Source organism: Wyeomyia smithii, chromosome 2, assembly GCF_029784165.1.
Source record: "Wyeomyia smithii strain HCP4-BCI-WySm-NY-G18 chromosome 2, ASM2978416v1, whole genome shotgun sequence".
NCBI classification, from domain to species: domain Eukaryota; kingdom Metazoa; phylum Arthropoda; class Insecta; order Diptera; family Culicidae; genus Wyeomyia; species Wyeomyia smithii.
This window is the reverse complement of record NC_073695.1, coordinates 126,652,850-126,668,569: the sequence shown is the minus strand read 5'-3', so window position 1 is coordinate 126,668,569 and position 15,720 is coordinate 126,652,850. Positions and strand designations below refer to the sequence as shown.

Here is a 15,720-nt window from a genome sequence, read left to right as displayed (position 1 = left end):
AACAGATTTGCATTTTCTTTCCTGTTCCGCGTTCATCGGTAGAACTATCTATTCGTCTGCAAATGCTAAATTTTGAACAAAAATCATTACACGGAATTAAATAGCGATTCAAAAGTGAATACAGTGAGGTTAGTGGCGATGACAGAGGTAGGTATACGAAATCCAGTTATAAATATTGGAATACTAAACTTTCTCTTTCTAGTCTTCGACTTGTAGCCTAAATCCGGTACTAAATGTATCCGACCTGAATAGTGATCAGGATTTTAACAATTCTGCTGAGTTTAAAGACTATGAGGATTCTACTGAATACATTACCCTGGATCCGCTGGTGGGCTGACGACGCAGATACTGAATTTTCAGATATGGATAAATGTATACTGTTCAAGGACCTTCATCGCAAGCGTACATATCGAGTGTCTGAACTACAGCAGAATTCGGATATTATGGTTAAATGGAGAAAAAAGGTTATCGACGTGTACCTGCATGTTTATTCGTTAGCGATAGCAAATCAAAAGTTGTATGATCTAGTGATGAAATTGGGAGCACCGGATGATCCAGATAGATCAGGAGCTTGCAGCAATAAGTCTTATCAAAAAATAATAATTGAACTAAAGACTATGCATCCAGAAGTATCGGCAGATTCATTCGTGTGGAACAACTGGGCGGAGCATGTAGAAGCATCACCAGGTTACAAACGTGACTATGTGAAGCAGAATCCACCAGATAAAATTCGATTGCTTCTTAGACCTGCATCAAGTGGTGATTCAGTGCTACTAGAAGAAAACCGCCGAGGGCTTTTTTTCGCGAAAACTATAACTCGTGCCATGGAAGGCCATATCAAAGGCCTAAAGTAACACTCCGCGCAGCTATCAGCCGCTGCAAGTATGATTGATGCACGGGTATTGGAAATGGAAATACAACTGAAAAGCCACAACGAAATGTTGACATCAATGCAACGGTCACTTGCACCTGTGGAAAATGAGCTTAGCCGATCACTGGCGAAATTTGTGACAGATGCGGAGGATGTTGATCATATGTGAATAAATGAACCCACTTTTGCAACAATCGTCATTGAACTGAAGCTCAGCAAATTCGATAACATAATTTCTTTTAAGATATGATAAGAAGAGTAGTATGAAAAAAAGTATGAAAAGAAGAAACAGGTTTTTATTCATTCATTTTATTTACCTAAATAAATTGATGTATGTACTTGCATCAACAATATTATTGCTTTACGTTCTAAAATAACTCCCTATTCAACCGACTTATTCTGATTCTAACTCTGAACAAAAATCAAAATTTTCGATAGGTTGCTTCAGCCCAATTCGGGGATTAAACTTTCCTCCTTCGGTATAGTCACAACTTCTAATAATGTTCGAACAGTCGTAATTTTCGAAGCTGAGTAAAGCATCGCCCACAACTGTTCTGAGGTTTTTTAAACCATTTTCTTCATAATACCGTCTCAAATATCGCTTGATAATTCCAAAGACTATTTCTATGGGATTGTAAAAGGGACAATATGGAGGAAGATATATTGGAACTATGCCTAGAGATCTTAGATACATGATAATGTGTTTATCGCAATGGATTCAAGCACCGTCCATCACCCAAACTGAATAGAAGCCAGGATATGTTTCTACGTTCCTAGATAGGAGCGCAAACGAACGACAGCATTCAAAAAATTTCTTCCGTGTAAAAGTCGCTTTCGTCATAAATGAATCAAGAAGACCACCTTGACCTAGAAAACAAAGAGTTGACACTCTCAGGCGGCGACGAAATTCACCACGGAAAATCAATTTTTTTCCTACAAAACCGTATCCTCTATTGCGTAGCATATCTCTGCTATCGAAGGCAACCTCATCTAAAAAAACTAAATTGGGCAGATCCCATTGAAACGATAGCTCCTCGCAATATTTGACAATATCAGCACTACGGATTTGCATCGCATGACGTTCAAGTTTCTTCCAACTCATACCCTCTGCATGGAGTATTCTTACTACCGAAGATCGACTTATTGATGCCGCGAATCTATTAAAAAAAAGTTTCTGTGCTTCATCGAGAAACAAAGTTGGTTCCCTCATGTATAACTTTACAAGCCACTGCCGTTTTGGCTTCCCAAACTTCCTGTACACCATTTTTCGTTCCTTTTCCGAGAGGATACCATTTTGCTTGTAGGACGTAATCCAGGTGCATATTGTAGATTTACTTTTACCGTAAATTTCACAGAGTTGCTGTCTCGATAACCCAAGGAAATAGAAACCATAAATGCAATGATATTCTGTGTTTCGGCTGGCTCGTTTGGTTCGTACATTGTGCCAGATAATGTTGGACATTTTCTGAAAACATTGAATCTCAGATGATTTCATCGAAATATTCATATAGTTTATTAACTTACTCATAAATTACAAAACACGAGAGTTCTGAATACAGTAATCTTTTCGGTATTTGTATGAAATTCGTTACAGATTTTCAGAATTCGAATCAGATTTGACAAGATTTTAATTGATGGGCGAATCTACATATATATTAAATGTTTGTTGACAACACAAATGAGACTTACTCGCTCGCGACGGTTCTGGCGACGATTTTGTCTGCGACGATTTCGATTCATCGCGTACGATAAGGTGGAAAACATACAATATTTGCGATAAGTTTGTTTGTTTTAGTGTTGATATGTAAAAAAAAAAAATACACAAACCTCACAAAAACAGTGTTACATCGTTTCAAAAACAGCAACTCTATAATCTGTGAGATTTTTCATGCGTCTGGCAGCCTTGACTATAATCCAGCGCTGCCATCACTAAAGTAGTTTAAGTCGCAAGTTGCAGAAAGATGTCGTTAGCATTCCAAACGAGTGAGATTTTGGAATCTTACACGCGATTTCTGGAGTTTTTTGTTCTAGCTTGGGTTATCTGTGGTAGTAGAGGCTGTTACGTGTTAGCTTTTCAAGTTGCATGGAGTTGTATAGACGATTTGACTAAATTGGTTTATTTTTGTTCTATTTTAGTTTAATCACAGATAACAGACATCCAAGCTAATTTTGCTTCATGTGTAAAAAGACGCAACGGTTTTTTAGCATGTCGCAATACGCAGTATGGTGGCGCTAAGAGCACTTAGTGATCAATGATTCGATGAAATCGATAGTTTTCCAGCTCTTATCGATATTATTGCAATAAGAAGCGTTGCCGTTTTTCAATGTAGCAATTTTGAGCAGTCGTAATTTGTACATAATCGAACATTTTATTCAATCCCAGCTTATATTTGCGATAAATTTGTTTGTTTTAGTGTTGATATGGAAGAAAATACGCAAACCTCACAAAAACAGTGTTATATCGTTGCATAAACAGCTACTCTACTATTTGTGAGAACTTTCATGCGTCTTGCAGCTTTGACTATAATCCAGCCCTGCCATCACTAAAGTGGATCAAATCGCAAGTTGCAGAAAGATGTCGTTAGCATTCCAAACGAGTAAGAATTTGAAATCTTACACACGATTTCTGGAGTTTTTTGTTCTAGCTTGGATATCTGTTATCTGTGGTTAAATGTACAGATTTGTTTATTGCAGCGTAAAGGAATTCTATCTTGGGCTTCTTTTTCATCTAAACATTGGGTTATTTAGAGTGCCTGTATAAGCAGACTAAACCAAAGTCTCCCAGACACTGTCACTAATTCTGGTTAATTATACTTGAGACTCGTGTACACTATTTATTTAAAGAATTCGATGAATTTTAGTTTAGTTTTAAGCAGTGTTGGGATGTATGTGTACATAAACCACACATACTTGACCTGCCCTATTTTCATGGACTTTCGCCCATACACTTTTTTGAAAATTTAATTAGAGCGTAGACTCTGATCTAAAAGCATGTTTAACTTCCTATATGTCAACGTTCAAGGAATCATCATCCCCTAAATTTACCTTCTGGACAATAACAAAAATCTATGTCGTTTCTTTTCATCTGAAATGTTAGTATCATATTTTAGCCTATGGATAGTCCATCGCAGGATCAGTTCAAACACGCTGTTTGTTTCAGCTTTAAAGGTAGACTAGACGCAATATACTACGTTTTACTGCAGTACTATCGAGGAAAAAGTAGTAAAGCGAGTAATATTTGCAGCAAAAAAATACTTTCGTTATGAAATGCTATGCATTTGCCGCATTCCATTAAAGCTAAAGGGTCAAACAAAATGAATACGTTTGCGTTACGTCGACGTTAATGGGACACCCGAAACAATGTTCAATTCTAAGAGATGGCGCTGTAGTGACAGTGGTAGTAAAATTGAAATTTCTACGAGCATTTTGCTAAATGACTGGATAAACTGCTATTGAAATCACAGAATCTGTGACCACAGATGACAGATATTTTTGAAAATCACAGATTTTCACAGATTTTTCCAATAAATGCCGGAATAAATAAAGCGCAATTTTTATACAGGTCGAACTCATTTATCCGAAGGTACGATTTTCCGGAAGCTCGAATAATCATCCGGAAAAAGTGGTTCGACCACAAACATAAGACATACTCAGGAAAAAATCTTCCAAAAAAATTGGTACAAAATGAATTACTCGAATGGTACCACGCTCTGAATACAGTGATTTTATTATTATTTTTCGAGTTGTTTTTTAAGGCAGTGTCTCGTTCCTACTCGAAAAACGCTGCATTAATTTTGTAAATAACTTTTTGACAGTTCCTTATGGGATTTTCTTTGGGGCTCGATAAAGCCGAGAAAAAGAAAATTCATTTTGTTCACAGGGCTGGTAGCAGGTCTCTTTTAAGAGACTTGGTCTCTATTTTAAAGGTAGTCTCTAAAAAGTAACTTTTTTCAACGAAAGGTCTCTAAAGTCTCTTTTTTCTTCTAAAATGGTCTCTTTTTTACCTTAAAGTCTCTTTTCTGAATTTCTCGTTCAAAATATCAAACGAGGTTGTGTGGGTGCTTCAATAGATATTGGCAGCACTGCAGATTACCGGTGGCTTATCGTTCCCTCCATAGGTATACACCCTGATTATAGCACCCACCCGAATATACACATCTTGGTTATGGCATCCACCAGGCGGCATCTCGGCTCACCACAGTGATGCCACATATACAGATTTATCTGCATTTATACAGATTTTTTGCGTATTTTTTATACAGATATCTGCTAGGGGCTAGACACCTTTATTTTCATGAAAAATATTTCGATAATATTACACGATATTGGTTGATATATTTTGATGTTTATCGTTTATCTGTCAATTGACATCCTCCAACGATAATGTAACGGCAATCAGCTATGATATAGATAGAGGGGCGCTCGAAAATGAAACGGTAAATACTTTTTATTATTGAATATTGGAAATATTTCGCAATATATGAATAGTGTCTTACCCCTAGGATATCTGCATATACAGATTACAGATTATCTGGAAATAATACAGATTTATACGGATTTTTTTGGTTTTCATGGGGTCGTAAATTAAACTTCTTTATATAGTTGAAAAATATCAATTAACTTCAATGCGATGGAGCGTGTCGGAGGTTTTATTATATTCATATGCTACGCATAAACGTGTGCATGAATGAATTCGCGGAAAAAATGTTAAACAAGCTATATTGCATTTTTTTCGAGAAGGATATGTCCAGTACATATGCAGATTTTATTTTACATATTTTTTCAAATTTTATCAAGGTGATAAGATTTTTTGAGCTCCAAAATACAGATGAAAATGTGGCATCACTGGCTCACCATCGTGCGCGTGCGACGCCAAGTACCACCAGTGATACCAAATGTGCAGATTTGTCTGCAAAACGCAGATTTTTGAAGTCCGTGTGCAGATATTTATTGATTTGCAGTTTTTCCACGGTTTCTGCAGATTTTTGTCAAAGTCTCCTTATATTTGCGCAGATTTTCTTAAAATGTGTGCAGATTTTTACAGACTTTTGCCTGCGCGAGCGAAATTTTTTCGGATTACGGATAAATTTTTTTCAGATTTCGAGCACATTTTTTCGGTTTTTCGAGCAGTTGCAGACATTTTTCAAAAACATCTGGCATCTGCGCCGGAGGGAGCTTCGTAGACGCGAGGTTACAGAGTCCGCTTCGACAAGCCACCACATAACCTGTTCCTTCACGCTAAAATCTACAGTCCCCCTAATGACTTCCCTCTTGACTCAATAAGCAAAGCCTTGGTGTTACATTCCGATTCGGAACTTGACCTTCTGTTTGATATATACAGACTTCGCAGCCAACTGTTTAGTGTACAGGACAATTGCGGAGCAAGCGCTACGATCCTACTGTTTCTCCCGAGCCGAGACTCGAACCTACGACGACTGGCTTGCTAGATCAGCATTGTACCTCAAGACCATCTGAGAGGTCTACAAAACTAAAAGATGGACTAAATAAGTCCCTCTTATAATAAAACTGGTGAGAGAAAACGTATAATAGATCTCTCCAGGGAATTATAATTGAAGCACAATATTGGCAAGAGAAACGAGTTTTCGATAAGACTCCTTCCTCTGGGCAAAAGAAGTCCTTTTTACAATAAACCTGGACATTTATTTTCTGACTTACAAAAAGAATTGTTGAATTTTACCCTAATTAAATAATTTCTATCTCAGCCTCCTTGTGGCCTTAACTGGGTTTGAGTAGTCTTACTGAGAATCGGGTTCCAACTCCGGTGAAAGCTTTTGTTTGTTTGCTACCGTTCCCGTACTTGTCTGTTTTCCCATCTTAGGCGGCGTATAACAGCGGCTGTTCCGCAGCGAACAGCTAACCCATGAAATGCGATGTCACGCCAGCTATATCCAAACCGGCGACCTCGTTACGAAATTAGGCATCGCGGTCCTTCTAAAGCAGTATGGCGAAAGTACCCTACTACGAACAGTCCGAAAACATAGACTCTTTACGAAAGTTATAAATATGCTTCCTTAGCTTCGACTTCCTCAAAGCTCAGAAAGTTTCGATTGGGTGAGCCTCAGGGCAGTTTCAGGGCACTTTAGCGCATCTTTAGAGTATTAACAGGAAGCAAGATCAGGCTAAAAGATTGTACGATTGTTATGCCTTCTGGGCAAGGGTAAATTTTTTTTGCAAACATTCATTCAAGTAGATTCTTCCATTATTGTGTTAGTCGTAAAGAATGCACGCGACATTTTTCATATGATAATCTCCATGCCGAATTTTTCAGTGTAAATGGCGGCTTTCACTGGATTGGGGACAACCATTCCCTGTCTTATAGTCTAATTTTGTGTAGGTTTCGTCATCTAAAGGGTGATTTTTTTGCTATTTGGTTTTTTGTGTATTCAGATTTGGCAGTTCACGCGGGAATTCTGACAGCTGTCAAAGTCTAATGTACTCAGTTTGGTTTGCCATTCCACCATGAACAGACTTACGCCTGAACAACGCTTACAAATAATCGAATTTTATTACCAAAATTCGTCCTCTGTGAAAAATGTTTTTCGCGCATTACGACCATTTTATGGTCGTCATAATCGACCTACTGAGCAAGCTGTTCAAGCTGTTGTGACGAAATTTCAAACCAGTTGTACTCTGTTGGACATAAACCCACCAACACGAACTGCCGTATCAGCCAGTGTAGTGGAAGACCGTGAAATGTCAATTCGACGCCGTTCGCAGCAATTGGGCTTGTGTTATTCGACTACATGGAAGATTTTACGAAAGGATCTTGGTGTAAAGCCTTACAAAATACAGCTCGTACAAGAATTGAAGCCGAACGACTTGCCGCAACGTCGAATTTTTGTTGAATGGGCCTTAGAACAACTTGCCGAAAATCCATCCATACCGAAAAATTGTGTTCAGTGACGAAGCTCATTTCGGGTTTAATGGGTATGTTAATAAGCAAAATTTGCAAAATTGTTGTTAATCGAAAAGCAACCAGAGGCAATACAAGAATCGCCAATGAACCCAGGAAAATGCACGGTTTGGTGCGGTTCACACGCTGGAGGCATCTTTGGTCCGTACTTCTTCAAAGATGATCAAAATCGCAACGTTACGGTCAATGTCGCTCGCTATCGCGCGATGATTTCTGATTTTTTTTTGCCGGAAATGAAGGCTGGGTCTTGTTGACATGTGGTTTCAGCAAGACGGAGCAACGTGCCACACATCGCGCGAATCAATGGACATGGTGAATTGGCCGCCTAGATCATGCGATTTAACACCGCTAGAATATTTTTTGTGGGGCTACGTTAAGTATCTCGTCTATGCGGATAAGCCAACAACAATTCCAGCCGTGGAAGACAACATTACACGCGTTATTCGCGAGATACCAGCCGAAATGCTCGAAAAACTGACCCAAAATTGGATTTTTTGTATGGACCATTTAAAACGTAGCCGTGGCCAACATTTGAATGAAATTATCTTTAAAAAGTAAATGGCATAAACCAATCGGCTCAAATAAAGATTTCATACAGTTTTGTTATTTTTATGCGTTTTTTTAAAGAAAAACCAAATTTTTAAAAAATCACCATTTATAATAACATACTCCGAAAATTCGTGGTCAGAGGTTTGCCATAAAGCTTTCTGGCTCTCGGTTTTACAGATTCAGCCTTTATGGTGCTTTATTTTTGCTGCTTCTGCTTCCGACGAGTCTTTAGGGCCATCCTTTCCATGGCACGCATATCTTTTATTAAAATATTCGTTTAAATCTTAATTGACTACTCGAAGTGTGTGCGTGAAAAAAAGTTCAGCTGTGTCGAGGCGTTTTTCAAACGTTTCAGGAGTTCCTCAAGATAGTTACTTGGGCCCGCTACTCTTCGCTATCTTTATAAACGACGCTTCTCTTTTGTTGCCACCCGGATGTCGACTGTTTTATGCGGATGATAAACAAATATTCAAAATTATACATAACCTACGAGATTGTGTTGAGCTACAGGAGCATCTAAATACGTTCGTGAACTGGTGTGCAACAAACTGCTTAACATTGAGTGTTGTAAAATGCAACATAATTTCATTCAATAGAAAGCGTGTCCCTATCGAATACGCTTATACCATATCGTCACAGCATTTTCTCCGTGTACAGTGCGTGAAAGATCTTTCAGTGTTCTTAGATAGCGAGTTGACATTCAAGAACCATTATAATAACATTATCGCCAAAGCAAACCGTCGAGTGGGGTTCATTTTCAAGACTGCTGATGAATTCCGCAACCCGTTATTTTCTAATGCACTTTACTATGCCCTAGTGCGATCGATCCTCGAGTCTAATTCTGCAATATGGAGCCCATACCATGCAAACTTGTCCTACAGAATGGAAATGGTTCAGAAAAAAATCGTACGCTATGCTCTTCGTTATCTCCCATGGCAAAATCCACTGACCCTGCCATCTTACGAGGATCGTTTCAACTTCTTGGCATTCAACTACTTGAGGTTCGCCGTCAAATTGCCCAAGCTGTGTCGGCTGATAAACTACTGACTGGCTACATCGACTGTTCAGCTATATTGGCTCAACTAAACATAAACACCCTTGAGAGACCGCTGCGCCAAAGAAGTTTCTTATACCTTGAATCGCGGAATCGACTATATGGTTGCCATGATCCAATTCGTTTTATTTGCCACCGTTTTAATGATGTTTCCGAGTTTTTTGACTTCGACTTATCAATGAATACGTTTCGTCAACGGCTCCTTGATGCTCATAGAAGATTTTGCGGTTTTTCATTTGATTTATCTTTGTCAGATGAATGTGAAAAATTTGTACAATTACAAATAAATAAAATAAATAAATCTAGTTAGGCATCGTACGCAAATTACGTAACGCATAAAGGGGGGGGGGGGGTTGAGTCTGCGTTACTTATTGTTACGTAGGGGGGAGGGGGTACGATGCCTTATACGGCGTTATTAATTTTTTCGCCTCATCTCGTATTGATGCTGAAGAATACCGCTTGTAGTAATCTCTTATCTTACTGTCCATTGTGAATTCATCAGGCTCGGGTTTTCTATCACGTCTCGGGGCATCTGCAAATGTATACTCTTCACCATACTTTCGTAATGTAGTTTGAACTGCTTTGACACTCACATCTTCTTCTTTCCGATTTCTCCATTAGGAAATAACGAACAAAATTGGTAAAAATATGGCTTTGAAGGGTTTTTATTAAACTTCCAGGATGAAGTACAAGAAAAATTATTTGTCGGTTTAAATACCTCGCATCAATTTTTGCACAGTGGCAACATCAACCGTATCGGCCATTTTTTTCACCACTTCGCCATATCAGATGATGTTTTGTTTGATTTGCTACTTCTTCAATTTACGCTGGACTATTGCCCAATATCTTTTTTCGATTACATCATTATTATTTTGCTTGTGCAATTCCAATATCCCCCCGGGTGTAGTGGCAGCTAACTAGATCGGGACAGAACTTGACGGGGCCTTCGTGTGACTGGATGAATAACAAAACTATCTCCTGAATACACTTCTTCTTGTAAACTTATTGCTCCAGTGATGAAAACTTTCGTCTGCTTTCCACAGCTACAGATGGCTTGCCAAATCATCAACTCGCGGGCGAATTTATCCACGAGAACAAATTTGAACCATCCTGGAGCATTCCCCTTATTGTAAGCAAGGTAAAATTTCCCACCCGGGATTTGTCCAAAGTCCATTTGACGTATGTTCCATCGTCCATCAAAATACAATCGTTGTACTCTGTCAGGACTTGCTTTCCTGCTCGGATTCTGGCACCCAGGTCCTGTTCCAGCGTTCTGTTGGGTTGTTTGCTGGTATAATACGACCTTCACGAGTACAGATTCGGCGAACTGTACTATGTGCTGCATTGAACCTCTTCGCCATATCAGGGAGACCTTCGCTCGTAGTTTCCGCTCCAATGTTCCACTTCTACGTTTGGTTTGTTCAGCACGATCCACCGTCAAAGTGTCCCGGTAATGTTTGAGCACAATATTCACAGTCGATTTCGGTAAATTGAGAGTCTTGGCGATCATTCCTTCTGACCATGTTGGGTTTTCAACGTAGCTACGCGTAGGTGTTCACAATTTTTTATCGTCTCTCGCGTTCCATCTTAGATAACTTTTCAACGCGTGCGCGTATGCTGACGAAATTTTCACCACTGAGTAAACAATCCTTCCAGATCAACACGCTGTCATTAGTTTCTCGGTACGACAACTAGAGGTTCCGCAGTAAACAAAATAAAACGGCCAAATACTAAGTAAAACAAACCTTATACGAATTAAAACAATCGGTATCAGTTCAGGCGAAATTCGGAACGTCAAAACTTTACTCGACTTGGCTCGTATGCTTTCAATTCACAGCCATCCGGAAAGTGCGATGGTCAAACATGGGTGAATGAGATGTCGGTTTCGTCACACAAAGGAAGCAAATCAAGCGTGTCATTAGGTAGTGGTCCATCAGTGACCACCCATGCTTGTTGAGAATCAAGGGCATAGTCTGAATAATGTATACGCACTGACAAACGACAAACCCAATGACGTGAGTTTTATGAGCTCCACACGAAGAGTGTCCGAAGCATAAAACGAAGATCATCAAAGAGAACGCAAATGCACAGGTTGGACGGGAGCAGTTCTTCTGTTCCATTTTTGGTAGACACAGCTTCCATGCTGCCAGTGATGAAATAGCCTGAGGTTGGTGAACTTCGGTGCAGACATAGGTATGGTAATCTGTAGCCTATACTTTGTAGTTCATATTCGGAAAGTTGATGAGCGGATTGGCGAACCGGTATGAGACCTGAACGAACAATCGAGGTACATCCGTGATATGGTCAGCACTACAGTGTAAGAGGTGTTGGGTCCGCGCTCACACGATTATATGACATTCCACATGAGCAAGTGTTATCGATAGGCTAGAGCGGCCGAAGAGAGACTCCACCAAAGCAAAAAACGTGAGCCTCGAACTTATGACGACCAGGACAGCATCTTACCTTGAGACCAGCTGGGAGGGGCTAACGCGGTTATAATAACGTTGGCTACGTGGTACAAATGTCGAAGATGTGACTAAAGAAGATACTATTTAGCAGTAAGCCAGACAGCCACTCCGCGATCGGCGACTCCGTGGTAGATTTCGTAATCATTGGGTGTGTGGTGTGGATGAGGATCAACGTTGCCAGTATGCCAGATAAATCTAGATTTTGCCAGATTTCTGTTTGCGCGCCAGACAAACCGATAAACCTCAGAATCCGCCAGATATTCATAAATTAGCCAGATATTTGCCAGATTTCACCCGTGTCGTCTCGCAAAAAGGTCTTCACTGCGAGATGGGCCGTGGCAGGTCTTTACCTACCTACACCCGGCGAGAGCAAAAAAAAAGGTCATCACTTTCAATTCTGCCAGAAATTTTATCCAAAATTGAATGCCAGATTTTTGCCAGACTTTTTATTTTCGTTTTGCCAGATTTTATTTGAAACTTAGTGGCAACGCTGAGTACCACTCTCGTCCTCTTTCGTGTTTTGGCTGCAGCAAAGGTAAGACGTGTATTCCAGCAGGAAAACGGTAATGACAGACTCCTGGACATGGCGGATTTCACATTGGCGATCCTGCCAGGCTGCTGAATCTTCCAGCAGCTTGATGCGAATCTCTTTGTGTTATTTGTCCAGGAATAATTCATTTCCAAAAAAACACGGGAACGCTGAAATATGGATCGGTTTCTTGTGTATTTGTGTCCGAAAAAGTGCAAGCGAAAATCGCTTTTGCAGTGTCTGTTTGAAAAAATAAATATTGCGTGCGTGTTAATAAAAAAAAGCAGAATCGTAAAATGTTCAGCAGCATTCTTGAATTGCACAAAAAATTGGCAATCATCTTTTTTAACCTATTGGGAGGAAAAACGCGACTGTCTAAATAAATTTGGTTAGATTACGGAGAGTGAACCAAAACGACAGGGTTTTGCTTGATAGACAGCGGATCGAGACGACCGCGTTTGATAAAATCGATAGCGGATCGAGACGACCGCGTTTCACAAAATCGGTAGCGGATCGAGACGACCGCGTTTCACAAGATCGATAGCGGATCGAGACGACCGCGTTTGATAAAATCGATAGCGGATCGAGACTACCGCGTTTGATAAAATCGATAGCGGATTGAGACTACCGCGTTTGATAGAATCGATATCGGATCGAGACGACCGCGTTTAACAAAATCGATAGCGGATCGAGACGACCTCGTTTCACAAGATCGAGAGTGGGTCGAGACGAGAGCGTTTCATTATACTGGTGACGATTTTGAGAATAATGTTTGCTTCAATTCGTTCCGTGTTCCCAATCAATTCTAGTATTTTTTTTCTGCGTTTGCATTCTAGCAGTTTTCTTAATAATATTGCGTTCTCTGACATTTTGTTTCAGACTTAAGTCTAAGATGTCGTCAGGGGAGAGATTTGTTCGCGCTCCCGAGTTCCAAAGTGATTCGGAAAATTCCGACGTGTGTTCCTTGGATAAACCAGGCTACCGAACAAGGAAAACGATACTGCTCGTAGCGGGGACAATGACAGTGACACCGAAGATGACGAAGGAGAAACTGCAAAGTCTATCGCAGAAACTTACAGTTCGACGCTTCCGGCCATGCAAGGCAACCAGACTCACGAATTGATGGCCAACCAGTGTGATGAGGTCAACCGGAACAAGAACCTAAACAACGCGTTTACAGAGCCATCATCCAGCTCAGCTGGCATCGCCTGGCATAAAATTCCGGCGTTTCCGAACGACGTCGCCCCAAATAAAATGTGGGAGCAATGGCACCGATTCATTCAACATTTCGAAATCGCAGTCTCTCTCGCTAACATCAATTCCGCGCACACCAACTTTGTTTTTGGCACTCGGAGAAAGATTACAGGCAATCATCCACGCCGCCAGCATCCGACCAAACTTGAATGATCCTAGCTGTTACACCGTTTTCGTGAAAGATATGCAGGAATACTTACGTTCATTGGTGGACGTAACAGTGGAGCATACGGCGTTCACTGATATGAAGCAACGATCGGGCGAGTCGGCCCTGCTTTTCCATGCCCGCTTGAAGCAGAAAATTTGTCTTATCGGATACACGGAAGCTGACCAAGACAAAGCCGTTCATACCCAGCTTTTGAAAGGAATGAGGGATAAGGAACTGGCAAAATCAGCAAGAACCCTCGGATATCCCACCTCCTTCGTTGTACAATGTGCCACCCGAGAAGAAGCCTACACAGCTGAATCGGAGCAACCAGGACCATCACATACGTTTGCAGTTCAACGGAATGGTCGGCAGACTTCTAATAGGTCACAGTGGAAGCGAGAGCGTGAAATGATCAATGACGGTGGGAACCAACGGAATAAACGGGATTCGAGCGATTCAATGAACCGTGGACAAGCACGTCGCTCACGGTGTTCTAAGTGTAACATGTTGTTCCACAAATATGGAACCTGCCCAGCGGAAAAGAACAACTGCAGGTCTTGCGGAAAGCGTGGCCATTTCGAGGTCGTGTGCTGGAAGAAGGTTGCCAACACTGTTCAGGCTGAACGCAGCCTTTCTCCGGGATGGACGAAAGAGGAGGACGAAGGAAAAAAGGTAAACAAATGAGTTCATGGTTTTTTTTTTCTTAAATTTTATCCTATCAAAATGCTCTTGATTCAAATAAAACATCGTTTGTTACTCAATGCCTGATATAGTTTTCATGATTGGTTTATTTCAACAAATAAATTCTCACAATAAATGCTGGCACTTTCCCTAGTGGACGCCTTGTAGACTGTCGGGTGGGATTTTCAAACCCAATTCGTTTTCTGATAGACTCGGAGTCGGATGTCAATACTATTGGCGGCAGTGACTGGAAACGACTAAAGCATGAGTTTCATGCAGGCATAGCCCCATTAGAGCCAATCCAGTTATCGGAGGGCAATGACTTGCGACCATACGCTTCAAACAAACCCCTTCCAGTAACATGTGCATTTAGGGCCGAAATACAGGTTATGGAACAGGATAAACCATTAATTAATGCAGAGTTCCTAGTTATCGATAAAGGCACTCGTTCTCCTCTGAGTCGTTCAACGGCAGGTGACTTAAGGCTGTTAAAGGTTGGCTTATCCATCAACAACTGCGAAAGACCGGACAAGACGACTACGTTCCCTAAAGTACCAGGTGTCCTAGTGAAGTTCAGTGTTGACAAGTCTGTCCCTCCGGCGAAGAACGCTTTCTACAATGTGCCTGCCGCTTATAGGGAAAGTGCGAAGGACAGACTTTCGAAAATGGAACAGCAGGGCATCATTGAACGTGTAACGGTAGCACCGGACTGGATAAGCGGAATGTCAGCGGTGCCCAAAGGAAAGAACGACTTCCGCTTAGTCGTGAACATGCGGGCACCGAATCGCGCGATCAAACGCGAATACTACCGCCTACCGTTACTAGATGAGATGTGAGTCAAGCTCCACGGAGCAAAGTTCTTTTCGAAGCTCGATTTGGAAAACGCGTTCTACCATTTAGAGCTATATGAGTCTTCAAGGGATCTCACAACCTTCATGTCGGAGCATGGCATGTTTCGATTCACGCGTTTGATGTTCGGTACTGTGCCCCAGAGATCTTCCAGCGTGAAATGTCCAGAATCCTGAGCGGCGTTGAAAACATTATCGTCTATATAGGCGATATCCTTGTCTTTGCAGAGAGTTAAGAAGAACTCCGTAAGTCCACGGCCGAAGTTTTGAGAATTTTGAAGGAGAATAATTTGACGGTGAACACCAGTAAATGCGAATTCGATCAAAGTCGACTAAAATTTCTGGGCCACGAGTTGGACGAAAGAGGATTTAATATCGATAAAA

The 15,720-nt window shown here is 40.8% G+C and overlaps 1 protein-coding gene and 1 pseudogene across 1 annotated transcript; one reads left to right on the top strand and one right to left on the bottom strand.

Moving 5' to 3' along the window:
- Positions 1 to 1,246: 1,246 nt before the first annotated feature.
- On the bottom strand, positions 1,247 to 2,944 carry LOC129723126 (uncharacterized; annotated as a pseudogene).
- Positions 2,945 to 13,142: 10,198 nt separating this feature from the next.
- Positions 13,143 to 15,293, top strand: LOC129723128 (uncharacterized). Its single transcript, XM_055677113.1, has 2 exons — positions 13,143 to 14,479; positions 14,643 to 15,293. The coding sequence occupies exons 1-2, from the start codon at positions 13,844 to 13,846 to the stop codon at positions 14,733 to 14,735; spliced, it is 729 nt and encodes a 242-aa protein (XP_055533088.1). The 5' UTR covers positions 13,143 to 13,843; the 3' UTR covers positions 14,736 to 15,293.
- The last annotated feature ends 427 nt before the right edge of the window (positions 15,294 to 15,720 follow it).

What these genes read in the sequence shown, in the direction of transcription:
- LOC129723128 (XM_055677113.1), top strand. Translation starts at nt 13,844, where the DNA reads ATGCAGGAATACTTACGTTCATTGGTGGACGTAACAGTGGAGCATACG. An exon ending in AGGAGGACGAAGGAAAAAAG is followed by an intron (nt 14,480 to 14,642) that starts GTAAACAAATGA and finishes CACTTTCCCTAG; the next exon opens with TGGACGCCTTGTAGACTGTC.